Source organism: Amia ocellicauda, chromosome 12 (genome assembly GCF_036373705.1).
Source record: "Amia ocellicauda isolate fAmiCal2 chromosome 12, fAmiCal2.hap1, whole genome shotgun sequence".
Lineage (NCBI taxonomy): Eukaryota > Metazoa > Chordata > Actinopteri > Amiiformes > Amiidae > Amia > Amia ocellicauda.
Genome location: NC_089861.1, coordinates 13,191,995 through 13,211,099, shown reverse-complemented (window position 1 = coordinate 13,211,099; position 19,105 = coordinate 13,191,995). Strand labels below are relative to the sequence as shown.

Here is a 19,105-nt window from a genome sequence, read left to right as displayed (position 1 = left end):
GCTTTCAATCTCTCAACACTGCAAATAAACAGAATGCATACTTCGCCTTTTCACGTTGACTTCCTGGACTTATTCAATCAGAAAAGAAGACTCATTAAAAAATTAAAGAAGCAGACTGAAGAACTCCCTGCAGCCCTTTCAATGGCGTATTTTCTCGATTAGTTTATCTTCAAAAGTACTTTACCTCTTGGAAAGGTTTCTACACTCTTCACACATTGTTGCATGAAATAATTGGCAGTGCTACTTTCTTCTTTGCACTGTAATACCCAACGGGAAACCTGTCCTACTTTTGTTTGTGGTACAAAGAGGCAAGGTGTTCTTTTCCCTTTTCTTTCTGGAGCTGCAGTGCAATCCCCAATGAAATGAGTTTGTCTCTTTATTGCTGCGTTTGTAGTGCATGTATGCATGAGGACATTTACATTTTGCTTCCCTTATTATTTACTGCCACACTGCAGGACTAAAGGGACTCATTCGCAAAAGAGGGAAAGTCAAAAAGAACTCAAGGGCACCTTTTGCTGCTTCATAAAAGACTGATTTATTAGGGCTGACAGAGCAAGTGCTAATAAATCATAGTTCCCCAAGAGGAATTGCTAGAAAACAAATTAATTGTAGTAGTAGAGTGACCCTTTGTGTTTTAATACAATCTGGGTAACATTCACATCATTGCCTTTACTAAAGAGACAATAATGTAGGGGGCAGTAAGGCAAGCAAATGTGTCAGCAACCAACATTATGATGATGATGATGATGATGATGATGATTATTATTATATTATACAGTGTACAGGTACATGGTTCATATCCAAATACATTAAAACATTCTGAGGTACTGGGTGCCTAGTATTTATAACTTATTTTAAGATTCATACTATTAAAGCCACATCATTTAAATACAATTTAATAATGTCTTGTGTGTCTCAGTTTGTGAGTTGTGTGTGTGTGTGTGTGTGTGTACATCAAATACTGCTAGAAAATAAATTGAGACATGAATTATACAATTTTGAAAATTATAGTATATAATACAAATTAAATAACATGTTATTCAACATAGTCAGGAGGCTTAATATTTTCACATTTGACCGGATAGCCCTTATCAGGCCAACCAAATGTGTATAAATAGTTTCACATAATTGCAGATAATGGACTAGGTCAGCTTTTGTTTGTACTACAACTAATAATAAGATAATGACTGCATGATGTGAAATTGTAAAATTTTTTAATTGTTTTCCCTTCACTGTTGAGTTATTTTTCAAACATGAATATGTGCTTTCTTCATTTCTTGCAAATGGAGTACAAACACAGGCCAGTGAAAGTAGTCTGATACAAGTATAATAATGTATAATTTATGTGTCCTTTAATATTTTTTTTATGATTATGATTCATTTGGTCGCCAAACATTTATCTAATGTTACAACATACTGACATACTATGAATCAGAAAAAAAATGTATTAAGTAATCCTCTTTTTAATATGGCATCATTAAATACTGTAAATAGTTTACCCCAGCACTAAAATACCAAATTGATACATTGTCAATTGAAATAAGTACAACTGCAAATACATTACATAGCAGCACAGAAGCACTCCTGAGCCAAATGTATGTCAATATAAACATTCAGAAAGCAGACTGCAAAAACAAGAGAGATATGCTCATAATATGTGAGTAATTTACTCACCAATAAACACATTTCATTCATATGCAAAGCTTATGAATTCAGAGCTTGCTCGAGTAACCAAATAATGATTTACTAAACCTCGGGGCTCTCACATAAGTGCCGTTTTTACAGCCATTACACAGGCTGCTTATTGAATATTCCTGAGAAAAAACAACAGGCTCTTTGACACTATTTCATTTCATGGCAGTGAAACTGTTAAAGTAAAAGACAGTCTTTATCTATTACAGAAGTTGGGTATTAAAACTCCAAGGAAATCACAGAACCAATATGTGTAACTTTGGCTTCACCTCTGACAGTGATGAATACACCATTGCCCTTTGGCCTTGATGTTCAGCTAGTTATATACTTAAAAGGAAAGCATTTACAGAATTGGACATCTTACTTATTGGGCTTATTAACACTTGGCATGATATTCTGAAAACTGCCATGAAAGTTCAATCCAGATATGTGACATGTAATAGATTTTCTTGTGGTTCCATACCAAGATTAATGCCCTGCTCACCCTCCAAATTTGAATTGCAAAATACAGTTATAAGCGTTTAATGTATGTCATTTTCAGGGTGTTTGTTTTTGAGCATTACAGTCAGAGTTAAAATTCAAATGCCTGGGTTTATTTGATGTTGTATACATTGCAATTTCATCCAGGTATTTTTTTGCACTTAACATTGGGTCTGTTTCTTTTAAAGAAGTGAAGTAAGTATAATAAGTATAATACTGATACAAATAAAAATGTCAACATTGATACATTTTATCCCCAATGTTGTGTATTGTTCTCAATTCTTTGTTTGTGTTTTTACGATTTGATCTAAAATGTGCTGTTTATCTCCTGGATTGAATTTCACTGATTTGACATAACACAAAGTCCTTGATTGAATTATTCTGAAATAAAACTTTGCTACCAAATCATTGTCCCTAACTGATCAGTATTGAATTAAATGCAAGAAATATCATGTGGACAGGTTAGCATTTCTACTTCTTCCTGTGAGCCTTTAAGACACACATTTGGAAAGCAGATTGCCAATCTTTACCCAAACATCTATTTCAGGATTCAGAGAATCGAGTAGCATATCTTCAGGCAAAGGCAGACTGGCCATCAGGTAATTCTGGCAAATGCCAGAAGGGCTGGATCATTTTTTAGTTTGGAGTGCCACTTATGGAGCACAATTTGCCAGCATCCCCCCCTCCGCCAGCACCACACACATCCCCCACCACCCTAGATCAAACCTCAGCAGTAAGTGCTGCGGGGTGTATGGGTGGGTCAGAGGCTGCTGAACCGCTTCAGGGCCGCGGTGCGGGAGGTGGGGGGGCGGGGGTCTGCTGCCCGTCATCTGGCCGCGGCTCCTGGTGTTTGGCCTGGCTCTAGTGTGACGGGCCTGGGTAGGTCGCCTGCCTGGCGGTGTGTCGCTGGCGCAGGTCAGCAGCTCGGGCTGCCTGCACAGCAAGTAGGGCGCAGAATCTGGTCCATCCTGGTGTTGAGAGCCAGTATGGCGGCATCTCACCCCCTGTCTACAGAGCTTGTGCCTTTTCGTCTGTGGTAACAACATGGGAGGTCCCGAGGAGTAACACCAAGCACCGCTGAAGTGCGCCGAACAAAGCACTGCACACTGCAAGTGCCGTACGGGCTGTACAGAATCCGGAGGGCTCACGGTAGAGAAACCACCAGCCAAAGTGGGGCTTAACACACCAGAACCACTGCACGGATGAGTGAGCGCAGCAGAGCTCAATCCAGTAAACTGGAAGAGCGAGACCTCCTACGGCCACAGCTGTGGACAGTAGTGCGGGCGCAAGCCGGCGGAGGAGCTCCTCTCACGGGCGAGGTCTCTTACGACAGATCGAGGCCTCGGCTATTACCGCCGCTGCGTGCGCTCTCACTGTGGAGGAAAAAGTCCTATGGACAAAAACCAACACAGCAAACTAGACTGAATAATAATAATAATAATAATAATAATAATAATAATAATAATAATAATAATAATAATAATAATAATAAACGACTAGTAGTCGTGTGAAAGCCGAGATGAACCGAGGCACCGACGGACTTCCGTGGCGTGGACAGAACAAAACAGGGTGGCTAATTTAAATAAAATTTAAATAGCACAACAACACACAACTGTAGCGAATTGGTGGGTGGATGTTACTATTTGTACTACCAGCTAGCTGAAAATCGCAATTTCTGTTTTTTATTCACAAACACAAAAGCTCTTACACGTCTTCACGAACCAAGGTGAAGGGCAAAAAGAGGAAGTCCTTGTGCAGACGTTACCTTTTATACAAGCAGGAAGTGGAAGGGTCCTGTTTGAGTGACGGGCACAAGGGCCAATGGCGGCTTTGATATACAAATGTCTTAGATACGTTCCAGCGTGCTCATTGAAAACCCCTCCCCCTTGGGCAGTGCTTCTAACTCGAAAGATAAGGATTGGTTCGCAAATGTAACCCCAGTTAACTGAAAAGAGACTAAAGGGGGATGGGACCTGCTCATTACCATGGGGAACTCATGAATAATTTTGCTGTCACCCAAGCAAACCCTCCCTCTGCCTGCTGTAACTAGAACAGTGCACAGACATCCTGTCTCTTTATGTCGAAGCCAACAGCTTCACACGTGACCTCACGTCATGAGGGAGGCCCCAGCTAAGCTTAAAGAAGCCAATTCAGCCTGCATGGAGGTGAGGTCTTGACTAAAGCATAATCAACAATAACATAAAAGAAGGCTGGCATCCAACAGGGACTCGCACACCAACAATCAAAACAAACCAGGACCAGGAGCCACAGGGCCAGGCTCCACTGGAAGATGAAAATATTGAATAGGAAGCAGGGACCAAGAGGTACCTGCACACCACCAATCAGAACAAATCAGGAGTAAGGGCTACAAGGCCATGCTCAGATGAACACTGCTCAACTTGAACAATATACAGTTATGGGAGGGAGTTGTTCAGTTAAGCAACATCCGAGGTCATAGCCTCCCAGGATGCACAGACAGGTATAAACTGTGAATATAGGCAGGAGATGGAAGAAAGCCTCTCGACTGCTAAAACACAACAACAGAGGCCAGGAGCATGTGCCACACAGGTGTCTGAGGCTCAACTGAAGCCAGTTCCGTAGTCCCGATAGAGGCATCCAGTCTGTAGTACCGAATAAAGGTGTGTGGCAACACCCAGCTTGCAGCCGCACAGATGTCAGGTGGGCAACTTGAAGAAGGTCCCAAGACAAAACCACACCTTGAGCAGAGTGCACCTCCAGATGCATGCAGACTTGTAGGTCATTGCAATAGCATCCACAATCTAGTGGGACAGTCGCTGCTTGTGTAGTGGATCCCCCTAACCCTAGTACAGTCCACGTAGCACAGTAACAGACAGAGCAAAGCAAGGGCAAACGGCTCTCCTCAGAGGAGAAGGGAGGAGGAGGAAATGACATTAACTCCACCAGGCTGGTAACATGGAAGGAGGAGAGAACTTTTGGAAGGAAAGCATGGTTAAGTTGAAGCATAATCCTGGAGTCATCACCACCAAAAGCGAGCACAAGAGGGATGCACTGAGAGTGCATACAACTCTCTCACATATTTTTCAGACACAATCAAGAGTTTTAGGAAGTCTGGGTGCCCTGGAGCAGTGCCCTGCACCTAAGATAGTAGATCTGTTTGAAAGGGAAACTCCCAAGGATCCCAGTACAGCAGGGCAACAAGGTCCGAGAACCAAGACCTGTGTGGCCACCAGTGGACCAGCTGGAAGAATTGGAAACGGGTCCACCAGTGGCAACATATGTGACCCTGCACTGATGAGAAGGGCAGGAGAGTTCTTGAGACCACATTAAGGGAGACCATTATGGCAATAGAGGAGTTCATGAGAAGAAGGTCATCAGACTCTTGTGCTCCTGGAATGTGACTGAAAACCTCTGTTATGGATTGGGGCAGGAGCAGATTTATACTCCACAGACCTAGATCTCCACCAGAATATCAGGCAACATGGGGACAGTCCTGGGAGGGCACTGTGTATGCTGCATATGTTCGAATAGGGAATGCGGGGGCATTGAATCTTCAGGCAAGGGGCACCTACAGGTGATCAACAGCATGCTGGGCAATCACCAGGAAGTCCTGAGATGCCTTAAGGGGAGAAGTCTCATACTCCACACATTTCTCCAGGTATTTCTTAGAGGTACAATTTCCCTACTGGTATAACAGCTACTTAGGGAAGAGCTGCATTGTTTTCAACATGTTAAGGCCCCATCTTCCAAACTGAAGCTAATTATTCCCATCGTGGTGAGCAATACTTTGTTGTTATAAGTATATCGATGGTTCTAGATATTAACAATGTAGATCGCAGATTTTAAGCGACCACGTACTTACGCAAAATTACAGTACTGGAGGCGATGTATTTTTAGATACAGTCACGTATAGGCTTATTCATCGTGGACGCAGCTAATCGTCTAGTTATTGATAGGAATCTCTCTCTTTTCCTAATTTACACATTTGTTTTGTCGTTTGTGTAGACATCTGCTGTTTTATTACGTGTTGAAATGTTCTTGCAATATATGTTGCATTTGATTGGTAAACAAAGTTTAAATACGTATTTGTAATACGGAAATCTGTATTGATTGATTACATTGTGTAAGATTTAAAGTTTATGAAAGATATATTTGATTATATCTGCTAGGTTTCGTAGTGGAAGACCTAACTAAGTGTTATGTGAAACAATTTGGATGTTAATTTGTCCCTTTTGATTTTTTAGTTTGACCACATACACGTACATCACAGATTTTGATTACAATTACAAAGATAAACAAAACAACAAAGACCAACTTAAATTACATTGTGAGTTCTGCACAAGTGAAATAAAGACTCAAAACCGATGCCTACTTATTAATGTTATCTTTATTGGTAACATTAAACGTATCCTGAGCTAGCACAAAAGAGGTAATTTTAAATTTGAAAAATATAAGGCTTTAGCAGCTGTATTTAAAATCCACGTATCAACCATTACAAAAAAATATCTGGTTGAGACCATCATGTTTTTCTTAACTTTATTTTTTAAGGTAGTATCAGCGATAATGGAAAACCTAGCTGTAGACATCAAGGACTTAGTCACATAAGGGTTAATGTATCTGTATCTGCTGTCTTGTTTTGGAAAAGAGGGAGCACATCTTAAAGAGATCAACTTGAAAAAAGGCCCATATGATTAGAAAGGCCTATCACTAACTAAAGATTAAAGCATAATTTATTGGGGAAAGGCAGTGGTTGACCACACATGCATCTTAAGGAAATTATAGGATTTAGGAACAACTGTTAATGCAGTCATGAAAGAGACATGAGGACCAGTAACCTTGGGATAGTCACCATTTAGGTATTAATTATTTCTAGTGCCAGTATTATCATTACAATCACTACTTGAGGGCAGGGATGTGTGTTCAAGGTGAGTTAAATCAGAGACCCATGTTATTATAACTCTCAAATGCCAATACTTTATATAAGAATAGACAGGATACAATTCCAGTGACTAAAGCAAAAAATCCAGACTTTTAACAAAAAAAAACATTTTGTTATTATTATTGTCAGAAGCCACTTTCTACTGCATATAAATCAAGCGGTTACAGGTGTTTATTTAGCATTTTGTGGGAAGTCGAACATGTGTATTTAGTCTAGGCCTTGGTCACACTTGAGAGATAGGGGTGAGAGAAACATGAAGGGTTGAGAATGTCAGAAAGATCTGTTGAGATAAAATAGGAGTTGCATAGTTCAGATGCAATTTTTTTTATATTATTAAAATATGTTGGCAACAAAAATATTTGAGTTTAAGATTCTCTTTTTGCTATGAACAAGAAAAGTAGGCTGCATACTTTTATTTGTTTCCAATTGATAAATCACGATCCTTTGGTCAAAATTCACCTTACACATGTTATAAAGAAAACACCTGTACAATTATGATTAATATCAGCGAAGCCATTATTACTTGATATGCATAGGGAAAGGTTTCATACCTGGCGTGGATCAGTGGTTAAATCCCAAAATGAGTCAAGAAAAACATTCAAAGTTATATAAGACTGAATGAGACTGAGCAGCATGAAAAATGTGGAAGATACATCAGAGAATCGTCAAATTAAAATGTGTAAGAAATCTGGAGAAAGTCCTCATCTTGTTCTTCACACTACTCACAGGGGTCTGTGTCGGACTGATAATAGTATATTTTCTTGACCATGAATAACCGTCCCCTCAAAGTGAGTACCTGCTATGGTTAAAACTGTAAATATGTTGTGTGCGGTGGAATTGCATTTGGTTCTGCTGGTTAATATCTGCGGTACAATTATACTGCAAAGGAAGTTGGATCAGGTAGGAGTTTTGTGGTCATGCTGTGTTCAGTGCAGAGGGCTTGTTTTCATTAATATGTGCTCAGGAAGAAACTGATCTGGATGTGATATTTAACGCAGCAGGTTCTTGTCTTCCAGCACAAAAGTAACTATACAAGGTTGAAAAGTATGTTTAATACTCACCCAGTGTTGGAATCCACGGTGCCTTTTACTCCACAAAGTCCAATTCTTCATAGTTTTATCCTTTGAATACGGTGACCCTATAATTGCAGGGTCACCAGGACACCTTGAGACATCATGGTAAAATGACCTTTAAATGCAAAGATGTAAATGCTGAAAACAAGTATGACTATAATTCCACAGCACAGCAATAATAAAAATGAATAAAGACTTGTAAAGTATTTGTATTAAGTATTCATTTGCATTATATATTATATTTGGTGACATTTGCTTTTAATACAATGTTATAGTCACTATTTATCTTATTTCATTTAATAAAGAATCATATCTAAAACCCTCATATGAAATTACCCTTGTGGCCAAGTCAAGGACATTGAGCTGATCAATGACAGCAATAGTGAAGAGCTGATCAGTATTACCTGTTTGTTATGCATGGAAATTAAGTACCTAGATTAATCTTACCAAAGGAGTAATGCTTAATTTACATGTTAATGTCATTCGGTTTAAAGACAGCTTTAAAATCTGGTCTCAAAATGTCCTGGTGACTATAGAGGCATATGGCCACACAGCATGCTGACATTGATGGGTTTATAATAGTAGAGATAGGCTTGTGTAAATGGATATGTATATTTAGCATATTGTATTTGGAATTTGAGAGAGAAAGTAGCCAGGTAGGACTAGGTTTTGAAGAAAAAAAACTTGTTTACAGTGTAAACACTTAAAAATACCTGAAGAGTATTCCCAAACACCTGGATCTATTAAAATGCTTGAAATGCTAGTTTTAAATAAAGATAAGAAAATACAGATAATTTAAAATGTATAATTTGTTGACTTGGTTGTCAAAGACAATCAATAACAATTAATTTTAACTCTTTCATGCAGGACAGGACTTTAGCAATACTCTCGACATTAAGGTGAATTTCTTGACAAAAACATCTGTATGCCCATTTAAATCAGTTAAGTGCCCTGTGATTTAAAGAGCCATTAAAGTTAATGGAGCTGTGAGCTTTCCTGTGTTAAGTTTTACTGTGTTAAGCACAATTGCAAATATCTTCTAAAGGCAAACTGCAAACTCTACAGAGAAGCTTGTTCCTGACTCTCCGACTGGGCTCTAAGCCAGAAACCTGAAACAATTTATTAATTTCATGCCAAGGTCATCTAGAACCAGCTGGCCTCCAAGCCAGTCAGCAGACCTTGGCCAAGCTTGAGAGCACAGAGGCTGTGCAGGAAGTGTCAGCTTAACCATATCCCAAAAGCAAATATTGATAATTAGTGTTGCAGATATGAAATGCATCACCCCAACTCAGACCTCTTACTGCCCACATGTAAAACATCCTAATGTAGGTGACTTATGATATCTCTTATAAAAATTGAAATGAAAGAAACAGGTTCTCATCAACAGTCATCATACCTACCTATGACTCCTAATTCCAAGCATCCCTAGGACATGAAAAACTTCCTTCCACACTTAAACAGATACAACCATCCACTGTGATGTACAAAGTGTTAAAGTCATTTTAATTTCCTGAAAGGTCTGTTCACCTATGTTGCTCATTTACAGATTAAACAAACAGCAAATTAAATGTTTATTTTGTGCGAATGGCCTAATAATATTATATTTATTATTGTCTTTGATTGATTTATTAAATTAATTTATAAGAGGAACACAATTTTCCTAGGCTTTTGACCATTTGTTTTGCAGATGCTTGCCTTTGTCATTTAGTAAGATACACATTTTAATCAGATTAAGATCCACCATTGATCTCTCTCTCTCTCTAGGCCCTTCCACATATTTAATACTGTAAAGACACTTATGTGAATCCAATACATTCCAGAAATGTATTGAACCATCTCAGGCTTAAACCTACTGAGTGAGCACAGATGTGAATACACAGTAATGTTAACCTGGCTGCCGTTTCAACATAATTTCTCCTGTCTGAGTTTCTGAATTTTAAGTCTGAAATATACTGACATGCTCAGCCAGTAATACGCCACTAGAATCTTTTGATTGATGGATCATGCAGGCAAGCCACAGCTGCTGAGATGCACACTCACAGACACACAACACGTCTGTATGTTTCGTGTGTGATGACACAGTGTGGATGCTTTAGTGAAGCTGTGAGTAAACTGAATTGTTGAGGCATATTTTCACAGCTTGTGGCCATTTGGAAATGTGTTCTTTGCTACCTTTTACTGAGCACCTCATTGCAAGAGAAGGAGATTTAATTGCTTTGATTATCATCGATTATAGAAATACAAATGCTGTTACATGTTGGTGACAAGGAATGTGAGAGAGGTTTTTCTTTTGTAGTTGCATATACATTTATGGTGCTTCATGATTTTTGGCAAGCTTTCACAATTAATAAAGGGAAAATTGCAGCCTATATATATATATATATATATATATATATACACTCACCTAAAGGATTATTAGGAACACCTGTTCAATTTCTCATTAATGCAATTATCTAACCAACCAATCACATGGCAGTTGCTTCAATGCATTTAGGGGTGTGGTCCTGGTCAAGACAATCTCCTGAACTCCAAACTGAATGTCTGAATGGGAAAGAAAGGTGATTTAAGCAATTTTGAGCGTGGCATGGTTGTTGGTGCCAGACGGGCCGGTCTGAGTATTTCACAATCTGCTCAGTTACTGGGATTTTCACGCACAACCATTTCTAGGGTTTACAAAGAATGGTGTGAAAAGGGAAAAACATCCAGTATGCGGCAGTCCTGTGGGCGAAAATGCCTTGTTGATGCTAGAGGTCAAAGGAGAATGGGCCGACTGATTCAAGCTGATAGAAGAGCAACTTTGACTGAAATAACCACTCGTTACAACCGAGGTATGCAGCAAAGCATTTGTGAAGCCACAACACGTACAACCTTGAGGCGGATGGGCTACAACAGCAGAAGACCCCACCGGGTACCACTCATCTCCACTACAAATAGGAAAAAGAAGCTACAATTTGCACAAGCTCACCAAAATTGGACAGTTGAAGACTGGAAAAATGTTGCCTGGTCTGATGAGTCTCGATTTCTGTTGAGACATTCAGATGGTAGAGTCAGAATTTGGCGTAAACAGAATGAGAACATGGATCCATCATGCCTTGATACCAGTGTGCAGGCTGGTGGTGGTGGTGTAATGGTGTGGGGGATGTTTTCTTGGCACACTTTAGGCCCCTTAGTGCCAATTGGGCATCGTTTAAATGCCACGGCCTACCTGAGCATTGTTTCTGACCATGTCCATCCCTTTATGACCACCATGTACCCATCCTCTGATGGCTACTTCCAGCAGGATAATTCACCATGTCACAAAGGTTGAATCATTTCAAATTGGTTTCTTGAACATGACAATGAGTTCACTGTACTAAACTGGCCCCCACAGTCACCAGATCTCAACCCAATAGAGCATCTTTGGGATGTGGTGGAACGGGAGCTTCGTGCCCTGGATGTGCATCCCACAAATCTCCATCAACTGCAAGATGCTATCCTATCAATATGGGCCAACATTTCTAAAGAATGCTTTCAGCACCTTGTTGAATCAATGCCACGTAGAATTAAGGCAGTTCTGAAGGCGAAAGGGGGTCAAACACAGTATTAGTATGGTGTTCCTAATAATCCTTTAGGTGAGTGTATATATAATGTTTTTCCTCATCATTTGTCGTGTTTTGACTCCTTCAGATCTCAGCAGACATATAAACTTGTGAACATTATTTTTAGCATTATGAATAATTAATATGCCTAAAAAAAGCTCTTATGCTCTCTTATGGACTAGCAACATCAGCCAATTGAATGAATGAATTAAGCACTCAGATACACACAGTCAGCCAAAGAAACAAAGAAGAAAAAGCATTGCTAAGAAAAAGTAGCTATCGATGTTGACAGATGAAACTAGAATCCAGAACAGTTGCGTTTCCTGCAGCCAGAATGGGCCTGTGGTTAACGACGAGGAGTAGTTTAGCTGTCCTGTAAGGTTCCTTCTCATGTGTGTCTCACAAATATACAGCCTATAGGCAAACACAAAAAGTGAATAAAGAAGACGTAAGTTTATTATTGAAATCTCTTGCAAAGTAAGGTTATTTGTCACACAGAGCATTCTTTGGAAAACCGATGTTAAACAATATTGACTCTTTTGCAATGTGAAATGGTGCCTCATTTCAAGGTCCACCAGTGGTAAGGGAATTGACTCTGCTAATTGAATTTGTTTTCAAAACCATGCATTGTGAGTTCATGGTTTTTGAACAAATATCCATGGATAAAAAGTATTGATTCTTTGGTCTGTATGGCTTTAGGTGATGCAAAGTCCTGCAGGTCACCAAATACTGATCTAGATCATAGTTGTTCTGTCCTCTGTTGGGGGAAACTGCTATAAAACATAATTTAGTCTTAGCTGACCCTTGACTCCATTTGATTACCTCAGTAATATAGAGAGCAGTTTCTGGAGGCAAGCTGCTCCAGCACATTGATCTGCCGGATTGATGTACATTAACACAGATAAATAATCCCTATCAGAAATGCCACATCAATTACAGTATAAAACATCTTCAATTGCATTCCATCTTGTATATTAATTGTAAAGTAATACTGTAGACACGCACATGGCAATAAGGCAATGTACAGTCTGACTTGCTAATGCTAAGATCATTATACTATGGTACCCATTTAAAATACAGGTTTCTTTTACTCTTACAAAGCACACTGTATATGGGAAATTACTGTTCAGAGGCGGAATTGCACAAGTACATGTTGCCATGCACATTTTAAAGATGTCTTGTGTCTTTTTTAAACTCAAGCAGAACCAAACAAGATATGCAGGGAAATATATTAAATGTTAATGAAAGTTATATATTTACCTCAGCCTAATTAAAATACAGAGCAGTATGTATGTATATTCAGTTTAAGGTGTCTAGGTGCTTATTTTCTGAAGAATATAGTTGTCTTTTCACTCTTTGCATCCTATTAAGTTTTTAAATGTGCAAGTTATAAAAAGACATACCCCTATTCAACATGCTATTTATATACATACACTAATTACCATAACAAACCACTCAATTGGTATGGCTAACTCTGACACTTCTTAATGTTATCAGTCCAAGCTTATGTATTAAATGTGATGACTTTTTGTTAAGTTAGCAGTATATTAGAAATACCAATTGCCTGCAGGAGTCAGAGTGCTGGAGGTCAGTTTTGTATCATCTGCCTTATACTCCAATAATGTTTTAAATGCCTCAGTCCAGACTTTCACTTGCCAATTTATAAACAATCTCTCTATCTATTTATCTATCAATAGATTGAAAGAGTGAAAAAGTTAAAATGGCAATGGTCTGGACACATTGCAAGAACAGAGCAAAGATGGACAAAGGAAGTTATTGAATGGATCCCAAGAGATAAACAAAGACCTAGAAGACAAAATAAAAGATGGGAAGATGAAATCATACATTTTGTGTGACATGGAAAGGAGAAGTTGCAGATGGAAGCAAGTGGAAACATCTTCATCCAGCAGTGGATTGATATAGGCTGGTGGTGATGGTGACGATATATATTCAAGAGCATAGGATGTTAAGGTTATACATTAGAAAATCTTATATTTAGAATTTCCTAGAAAATTGGTCATAAGAACCTTATGTTATCAGATTCTAGCCTTCAAAAGCTGCTTTATCATGTTTACAGGCTGAATCAGTATTGACTGATTATCCTCAAGATACGTTGAGGTGTCTATTACTTTATCAGAGTAAGAACAAAAATAAACCATCCCTCTTTGCATTATATGCTGTTTATTATTCAAATGTGAGTCTGAGTTGTTGAGTCCCAGTTGGCAGCTTCAAGCAAAGTGGACTTCAGTCTGTGTTCAGTGGTCAGTCTGATATAATGAGATAAATGATTAGGATTTTGTATGGCGTATGGGTTAAAGACATCTGAGATGGGGTATTTTTTTCTCTCTTATTTTCTATTTGATTAAACAATTTGGGGTTTTCAAGTTGCAAAGTTATGATGAAACAAACTAAATTAACTATCTACTGAAATCACAGAGATTCAGCAGAGATTTCTGGTATTTGTGGTATTGATATAGCTGAAAAAAAAACTAATAGTTTCTTTATATGTATAATTGTTCCATTACATATTCAACCTCTATTAGATTATTTCTACATGCAAGTCTTTGTGTGGGTTTGATGTAAAAATTTTACTGGTGCATTAAATAATATATCAATAATATAAACTGCAAATGTTTTGCTTCAGCAGAAGGAAAGGCAGAACTTTGGGCTTTGGGCTTTTCAGGTACCTGTAATGTTATCACTTTTATACTTAGATTATTTTTTTATAGATTTTATAATCACATTAATAAACATATATATATATGTACAGTGAGGGGAAAAAAGTATTTGATCCCCTGCTGATTTTGTACGTTTGCCCACTGACAAAGAAATGATCAGTCTATAATTTTAATGGTAGGTGTATTTTAACAGTGAGAGACAGAATAACAACAACAAAATCCAGAAAAATGCATTTCAAAAAAAGTTTTAGATTTGCATGTTAATGAGGGAAATAAGTATTTGACCCCTTCGACTTAGTACTTGGTGGCAAAACCCTTGTTGGCAATCACAGAGGTCAGACATTTCTTGTAGTTGGCCACCAGGTTTGCACACATCTCAGGAGGGATTTTGTCCCACTCCTCTTTGCAGATCCTCTCCAAGTCATTAAGGTTTCGAGGCTGACGTTTGGCAACTCGAACCTTCAGCTCCCTCCACAGATTTTCTATGGGATTAAGGTCTGGAGACTGGCTAGGCCACTCCAGGACCTTAATGTGCTTCTTCTTGAGCCACTCCTTTGTTGCCTTGGCTGTGTGTTTTGGGTCATTGTCATGCTGGAATACCCATCTATGACCCATTTTCAATGCCCTGGCTGAGGGAAGGAGGTTCTCACCCAAGATTTGACGGTACATGGCCCCGTCCATCGTCCCTTTGATGCGGTGCAGTTGTCCTGTCCCCTTAGCAGAAAAACACCCCCAAAGCATAATGTTTCCACCTCCATGTTTGACGGTGGGGATGGTGTTCTTGGGGTCATTCCTCCTCCTCCAAACACAGCGAGTTGTGTTGATGCCGAAGAGCTCGATTTTGGTCTCATCTGACCACAACACTTTTCACCCAGTTCTCATCTGAATCACTCAGATGTTCACTGGCAAACTGTACATGTGCTTTCTTGAGCAGGGGGACCTTTCGGGCGCTGCAGGATTTCAGTCCTTCACGGCGTAGTGTGTTACCAATTGTTTTCTTGGTGACTATGGTCCCAGCTGCCTTGAGATCATTAACAAAATCCTCCCGTGTAGTTCTGGGCTGATTCCTCACCGTTCTCATGATCATTGAAACTCCACGAGGTGAGATCTTGCATGGAGCCCCAGACCGAGGGAGACTGACAGTTATTTTGTGTTTCTTCCATTTGCGAATAATCGCACCAAGTGTTGCCACCTTCTCACCAAGCTGCTTGGCGATGGTCTTGTAGCCCATTCCAGCCTTGTGTAGGTCTACAATGTTGTCCCTGACATCCTTGGACAGCTCTTTGGTCTTGACCATGGTGGAGAGTTTGGAATCTGATTGATTGATTGCTTCTGTGGACAGGTGTCTTTTATACAGGTAATGAGCTGAGATTAGGAGCACTCCCTTTAAGAGAGTGCTCCTAATCTCAGCTTGTTACCTGTATACAAGACACCTGGGAGCCAGAAATCTTGCTGATTGATAGGGGATCAAATACTTATTTCCCTCATTAACATGCAAATCAATTTATAACTTTTTTGAAATGCGTTTTTCTGGATTTTTTTGCTGTTATTCTGTCTCTCACTGTTAAAATACACCTACCATTAAAATTATAGACTGATCATCTCTTTGTCAGTGGGCAAACATACAAAATCAGCAGGGGATCAAATACTTTTCCCCCCACTATATATATATATATATATATATATATATATATATATATATATATATATATATATATATATATATATATATATATGTTTAAATACTTCCTTAAGTTCTTGCCTGTCCCAACCTGGTGGGGGGGTTTGTATGTGTTTAGGTGTGGATTGAGAATTATGGGAATGGAAGTCTCAGGGTCAGTTCCATGGCAAAAATGTATGCTTCCTTCTTGAAATGGGTTTAATATATAATCCTAAACCAAATGCAAGACACATGGCAGACTCCTGGTGACAATGTGTTCCTGCTAACTGAATGAACACGCACCTGTCTGTAACCCAGCAGGAAAGAGTGATTTGGGAAGACTCACTGACCTTATTCCCAAGGCAATTTCCAGCTTAGGAAAAAAATCAAAACACAACAAAGCCATCACAGATTGTCTGTACACATCCAACTGTCATCACAATGGCGAACACTGGTAGCGATGATCAGACACATAAATGACACTGATAACATTGTACAAATTATACATGTTGTCTCAAGCTCTCACTTGGGTGCCCTTCAGTTCTTTCATCAAGTGATATTCAACAAGTGATGAGACCAATAGTTTAGAAAACAGCAGGAACAGAAGGACGGGTTTATATAGACAGCAAGCATGTAATATTTTAGAAGTCTCCATATGAACAAATATAATAATCTGTATGGCTAAATCCTTATCCTGCATATTAACTTCAGGTTTGCAGTTCCTTCTTGGAAAGAAAGTCCCTACAAATTGTCCCAAAATAATACACATTAATCTGCCTGTGGCCTTGTACCACAAACAGGTAAGGAGGCAAGTCAATAAATAAGCCCTCAGAAGCAATACAGCAGTGGATAATAGAATTATATATTTATAGTATGTGACCGACAGGAACCTTTTAACAAATACTCCGATTTCTCCAACTTCTATCTGATTGTTGACAGATTACAGACGGGGGGTATTAAGTGCAGTATGCTTTGTTTTTCTGATTATGGAGGTGAGGAAGAAAAAAATTATTGAGGTGTTGAATAACATGTTGACACATGCTGTTCTTCACACTGCAGAAGTGAACCGTATCCCATTTCTGTGCACACAGATTCTGGATGTGGAAACCCACAACAACACACTGGGCCCTCTGGAGAGTTTGCCAGTGTGAATTACCCAAGCAGCTATGACAACAGCACAAGCTGTACATGGCAGATAGCAGTGGATCCAGATAGGGTAAATAAAGGTTCTTCCAGTTATACAAATGCTATAATAAAATATGTATACATATTTTTGCATATTTTAGCCTATCTATGCAATGTCTTCTATATATTGTTATTATTACTATGATGATGATTTTATTATTGTGTTATTGTATTATTGTTCCTTTACATGTCATTCTACTTTGCCTATAAGTAAGTCCCAGTACAAAACATAATTTAGAGAATAAAACTCAGAACAAATTAAATGTTTGACCCACCTGCAACAATTCATGTAAGGAATAATCTAAGCTCGCCAAAATGATGTTGCTTCTGATTTGTAAGCAGATTGAGATTCAGGCATCCAGTCATCAAAGGCCATGAACATATGTGAGTTGGAATGCCAGCTAAACATAGCCCTCGCATTTCTTTAAAAGCAGAGCAACTTAATGGCTTAAAGTCATGTATTTCATCCAACCATGTGACACCAGCAAGAAAAGCAAGAATTTCACAGTGTAAGCAAGGCTTTTAGCAGGAGCCTCCTGAGGAATGAAAGTAAATGTCAGCAGCTTTATGGTTTGTTGCTGAAAATGCACTTTTTCAATGTTTTAGGTTATCCATTTCTGGTTTGAAGACTTGTCTGTGGAAGAAAACAACATGTGTACAGGGGATTATTTATCTATCAGGGACAACTTGGGGTTCCTCCGTAAGGAGTACAGAAGGACCTGCTCTACAAAGTCAAATAAACAGAATTCATACCTGGCATGGATAACTACTTGCACATCAGCTATTTTGAAGGGGTTCTGTAAACTATATAAAGTCGATTTTTATTTTTAAAATAAAATAAGGCCAGGAGAAGAAGATAACATTGCTGAGAATGGTGATTGACTAAGCAAGGAATAGGGTTTCACCTGTATACTGCTGTGGGAGGTCTTCACTTTACAACATTAATGAATATATTTCCCTTTGATCTGTAAGTCAATTTAGAAAGTGAGAGTCAAAAAAATACTATAAAATGAAATGGTTAATTAATTTTAACAAACAAATGTCAAAAGGGAGTAGCTGTACACCACTTTAATGGGACCAGAAGAGGACTGCAAATATGGATTCTATTGTTCATTGTCCATTGGTGGGCTATTTACATCAAGAATGGTCCAGTTTCGGGCAAGACTGGGCCACATGTGCTTCACATGGCTGTAAATTGTTGCCACATTTGGGCAAATACATACGGCCCAGTATTGGTCCAAGATGTAAAAAAGACACTTGGCTGGTGCCAGCATTCATTTTGCAGCTAGTCCACTGGTGACTGTCTGGGGATTTAACTATAAGAACTCCCGCAGTTCCAAAACCTCTGTGAGGCAGTGAGGCAAAGTAACACCTCAGCACTGTGCAATCTGAAACAAACGTCCGAAAGCGTGAAAAGTCTGCAGCACATTGACACAGCAGTATCGTGCCCTTACTCTGTTAGGAGAACAGACCACACATATTTCATTAACATCAATCCTGCTGCAGTGTCCCATCACCGGCAGTTTTTTTTAGTAACTAACAGCAGTAGCACTCATAGCTCTCATCAATCACCTGGCTCCGTGGCTAAGTGCTCAAGCTTTGCTGCAGGAATTCTAGGACTTAAAGAGGTCTAGCTAAAGGGGATGACATGCTTTGTGGTAGCAATACTTTGGTTTGGACAAAGGTGGTTGATTTAAAAGGTTAAATATAGATAAGTATTTGCAGATATTATAAACTTAGTTAGTAAATGTACATTTCAGGAAAATGTACAGATTTTTGAAAAATACGGTTAAAAAAAAAAAAAAAATTGGGCAGCAGAGTCTGCTTTCACTTCATTGACC

At 38.9% G+C, this 19,105-nt stretch overlaps 1 protein-coding gene across 1 annotated transcript in view; it reads left to right on the top strand.

Annotated features, from left to right (window-relative positions):
* Window positions 1-16,520: 16,520 nt before the first annotated feature.
* The window catches only part of LOC136765081 (ovochymase-1), a 45,297-nt gene continuing 42,712 nt past the window's right edge, over window positions 16,521-19,105 (top strand). Inside the window, 3 exon segments of the mRNA XM_066719551.1 lie at window positions 16,521-16,533; window positions 17,171-17,295; window positions 17,871-17,964. Of these exon segments, the coding sequence (XP_066575648.1) occupies window positions 16,521-16,533; window positions 17,171-17,295; window positions 17,871-17,964 (232 nt within the window).